We start from the raw sequence: 4,897 nt of genomic DNA, 5'->3' as shown, positions 1-4,897 counted from the left end.
TGTCCATATAATTTGTTCCTTTATGGATAACCTTTTAACTAAATCTGTCAAGGACTAAGGTCTCAATGGATTAGCTTTCATCAATCAATTATTCAATAATCTAATAGCAGTTCATTGAACATGTATTAAATAACTACTAATTCAAGGTTCAAATTCAAGTGTCTCTCCTGGAGGAACTTATACTCCACTAAAGAGATGAAACATACAATATGCATACCAGAACTTGAATAATGCTTTAAAGATTATGCAGAACTTATTTCAGTATGATGAAATTTTTTTTATAAAAACTCTTTAAGGTAAACACTATACTTATCTTCATTTTACAGATAAATAGCCAGAGATTAAGCAATTTTTGATCAAACAACTATTAAGTTTTTATGACAGAATTTGAATTGATGTCATCCTGAGTTCAAAGTCACACTCTTTTTTTGAAGATTCCAAAGATATCTGACAGTGCTAAATATATGACCTTATTCTTTGTATCTGAGAGGAAGTGTGATAAAATTAATAGAAAGTCAATTATGTAGCCAGGAAGCCATGAGTTCAAGTGTAGCCTCTTTTACATACTGGCTGTTTGATATTAGTAAGGCATTTATCCTCTTTCCAGGCAATTCTAATAAAAAATAGATATTGCTTTGTGTTGTTGGAAAGATTTTCCTCATGAATTAGTTCTCTATGCCATTGGAATCACAGATCTACATAGAATAATTATTTTAATCCAGTTTTCTGACAATAAATCCAATGGGTTTACCCACCATACTTTACACATACCTACTTAGTGCAATTGAGAATACTCTCTGCCTTTAGAGAACTAAATTATTTAATTACATAATAGAGATACAGAATTCAACTTTGTCTAGCTTAAGATGAAAATTTTACTAAAGGATTTTCTTGGTCATGACTTCTTACACTCCATAAAACCCAACTATCTCTTTTTTCTTCTTGTTAGTAATTATAATTTATATAGTTGTTAAATATTTATAAAGTTCTTTACAAATATTATCTCATGCTTTCCTCATAACAACCTGGGAGGTAGATACTATCATTATCCACATTTTATATTTGAGGAAATTGAGGCATACAGTAAATAAATTGGCCAGGGACAAAGAACTAGAAAGTCTTTGCTTTCAGTTGATCCCAGTTTTTATTGAACACCATACGCAGCATGCTATGCACTGTACCACTTAGATGACTAGTAGTGGATTTTTATCATTTTCAGGAAATATTTTAATTCCTCCTGAGAAATTTACTAGGAACATTATGAAAATTTTTTTTATTGTTGCATTTTCTGTTCATACTCCTCTCATTTTCATACTTAGGTGCACTGATTAAGTAAGGTGAATAGAATAAAATATTTAAGTCAGAAACACTTGGGTTAAAATGCTACATCTGACTTAAAATTAAGTTCATGACAATGAATAAGTTATTTGAATATTCTGAGCTTCAATTTCCTCATCTTTAGATGGGGCTATCCATAGTAGCAGTTCAAGTTCCAGAAAAAAATATTGGAAGGATCAAAGGAGGTAAATATTAAGTTTGCAGTGAATGTTAAAAGACCATATAAATATTAGTCATCACTATTTCATTAGAACTTGAACTTTCAGATGAACTAAAGTAATGTTTCTTTGACACCATTGTTGAATATTATTTAAGACTTTTCTCTAAATATAGACAAGTGAGGAAGACCCAATGATTTGCTGTTGAAACAGGAAAGACATTCTTATCTGTCTGTTCATTTTCACAGAGATGAGATAGAAGGAATTCTGCAATTATCCAATCACACACACTTCAACTGAAAACCCCACCTACTATCCATCTCACTAGTGAAGTCCTTCCCAACTGGGATGTCTGAAAGAAATTATACTGCACCAACTGAATTTGTTTTTATTGGCTTCACAGATTATCTTCCAATCAGGATCATTCTCTTTCTTTTGTTTTTGGCCGTCTATGTTTTGACCTTGGTGGGGAACATTGGTTTAATAGTTTTGGTCAATATTGATTCTAATCTTCAAACTCCCATGTATTATTTTCTCAGTAATCTCTCCTTTCTAGACATCAGCTATTCCACAGCCATAGCTCCCAAGATGCTGGCAGACTTCTTAGCCTCTAGGAAGAACATTTCTCTGTATGGCTGTGCCCTTCAGATGTACTTCTTTGCATGTTTTGCTGATGCAGAATGCCTTATTCTAGCTGCAATGGCCTTTGATCGTTATGCAGCTATCTGTAACCCATTGATTTATTCAACACTTATGTCCAGGAAAGTGTGTGTTTGCTTTGTTGTCTTGGCTTATGTCAGTGGAAGCATGACTTCACTGGTTCACGTGTGTCTGGCCTTCAGATTGCCATTCTGCAGATCCCATGTCATCGATCATTTTTTTTGTGATATACCACCATTACTAGCTTTGTCTTGTGCCAGTACCTCCCTCAATGAACTTCTGCTCTTTGCTTTGTGTGGCTTCATCCAGACTACCACATTTGTGATCATTTTCATTTCTTACTTCTGTATTCTCATTACAGTCCTGAGCATCAAATCTTCTGGAGGGAGAAGTAAGACTTTTTCCACTTGTGCCTCCCACTTAATAGCTGTAGCTTTATTCTATGGGACACTTCTGTTCATGTATTTACGACCTAGCAACAAATACTCCCCAGACACAGATAAAGTTGTTGCTGTTTTTTATACTGTGGTCTTTCCCATGTTTAACCCTATCATATACAGTTTGAGAAACAAAGATGTGAAAAATTCACTAAAAAAAATGTTAGACAGAATATCTCCAAATCAATAGATCCATGGCTTAAGGAATTTCACAATATCTTTGAGTCGGAATGAATCCTAAAGAATAACCAGCCTAATGAATAATTGCATAATAATATGTTTTATTATACCCCCAACAAATTATTATCAAGTATTAACTTGAACTTTAGTCATGTCCCTTCTACTTGAGAAAGTACTTTAAATTATGATATGGTTCTAAGCTTTGAGGAAGTTCAGAAGAAAGAGCAATTTCTATAAGGCCAATTTTTGTTTACTATTGCATATATTTCTCAGACACAAAGAGTTCCCCAGTTGACAGGATATGACTTGCTCATTAAATAAGGGGGAAATGTTAAAAAAAATAAGTGCATTCAAAGATTATGTAAAACAATTCTTACAGAAGCATATTATTTTTCACATAATATGTTGGAATATTAATATACTATGAATTTTAATTGCATAATTAGCTTTGTGGATCATTGGTCCACAGGTTGAAATTTTACTGTATCATATCTAGGGCAGTAATCCTAGTAATAAAACTAGTTAGAGGAAAGTAAAAGAAATAATGATTTATTTTCTGAATTAAGAGAGGCTGCATTGAATGGTGAGTAGAGATCTGATACCAGAAGTCAGAAACCTGAATTCAAGACATTTCTTTGACACAGAGTTTATCAAATGGCCAGCCTGTTATCAAAACGAAAATTTTCATTTCTACCCTTTTATATATATATATATATATATATATATATGTATATATATATATATATATTAATAGGCTCTGGGTTCTCAGGAAAAATCTCAATTGTTTTTATTGTGTGATTTCAAAAGGTAAGATATCATACAAGGATCAAAGGAATTATTAAATGATAGTCATTGGCATAGAAAGGTGATATCTGACTCATCTATTTCTTTTGGTAAGTTGTCTTATTTCATGAGATCACTTGATATTTCCTCTCCCTTAATCCCCCCCAATAAAAAAGGGTCAAGAATAGGAAACCAACTAAATATTCTTTAACAATGAACATATTTATAGGTTCCAAATTACACATAACACAAGATTAATAAATGTCAGTGATATAAAAGGAAATTAAAATCAAGCCCCTGTCTTCATGGACCCTAAAATCTAGTAGGATCTTATTTAAATACTAGTAATTTTAACTCCACCAAAAATATCATGCTATCAAAATTTCTAGAACAGGAGACAAAAAGGGGAAAGAAAAAAATTAAGGAAGGAAAGAAAAAAAGGTAAGAAAGTATAAAGGAAAGAAACTATGAAAGAAGGCATTAGTGAAGTAAAGATAGAAAGAAGGGATAGAGGGAGCAAGAAGAAAAATAAGGAGAATATGGAAGGGGAGAGAGAAAGGGAATTTGATAGAGGTATAAACTAATCAATCAAATAATCACATTCATTAAGCACTTAATATGTGCCAGGCACTGGGAATACAAAGACAATTTTAAAAAAAATCCCCTATTCCCCATAATATTATGGGTTTTTTGGAGGGGAAAACATCTGTATATGCAAGTAGCTACAGAATAAACTAAAAGTAAATGCAAGATTCTTTAGGGAAAGAAAGAAAGGCTTCATGAAAAAGATTGTTTTTTACTAATCCTTGAAAAAAACTAAGGGAATGATAAATATTAGAGGGGATATGGAAAAATTGGGACACTAATACTTTGCAGGTGGAGCTTCAAACTAATACAACCATTCTGCAGAACAATGTGGAACCATGCCCAGAGGTCCATAAAATAGGCCATACTCTTTGACCCAGAAATATCCCAATGAGGCCCTTATCCCAAAGAGATTAAATGTAAGGATGAAAAAAATTTACCTGTGTAAAAAAAAAAAAAATATATATATATATATATATATATATATATATATATATATATATATATATATATATATATATATATCAGTTCCTTTTGTGGTGGCAAAGTACTGGAAACTGAAGGTATGTATGTCAATTGAGGAATTGCGGAACAAGTTGTGGTATATGTTTGCAATGGAATACTATTGTGTTATGAGAAATAACAATAAAATCATAAAATGAAAACTTCACCTAAATAAAGTGAAGCAAAATGAACAAAATTAGAAGAATATCGTACACAGAAACAATAAAAATGTTTCATGATCGACATGATGAC

The 4,897-nt window shown here is 32.0% G+C and overlaps 1 protein-coding gene across 1 annotated transcript; it reads left to right on the top strand.

Moving 5' to 3' along the window:
- Nucleotides 1-1,844: 1,844 nt before the first annotated feature.
- LOC100022886 (olfactory receptor 5AS1) lies at nt 1,845-2,783 on the top strand. Its single transcript, XM_001374553.3, has one exon. It carries the CDS (start codon nt 1,845-1,847, stop codon nt 2,781-2,783), a length of 939 nt encoding a protein of 312 aa, XP_001374590.3.
- The last annotated feature ends 2,114 nt before the right edge of the window (nt 2,784-4,897 follow it).

This window comes from Monodelphis domestica, chromosome 6 (assembly GCF_027887165.1).
Source record: "Monodelphis domestica isolate mMonDom1 chromosome 6, mMonDom1.pri, whole genome shotgun sequence".
In the NCBI taxonomy this organism is placed as follows: Eukaryota; Metazoa; Chordata; class Mammalia; order Didelphimorphia; family Didelphidae; genus Monodelphis; species Monodelphis domestica.
Note: the sequence above shows the minus strand (reverse complement) of the source record. Positions and strands in the feature narration are given on the sequence as shown.

Coding starts and splice junctions, on each gene's coding strand:
- LOC100022886 (XM_001374553.3), top strand. CDS start 1,845: ATGTCTGAAAGAAATTATACTGCACCAACTGAATTTGTTTTTATTGGC.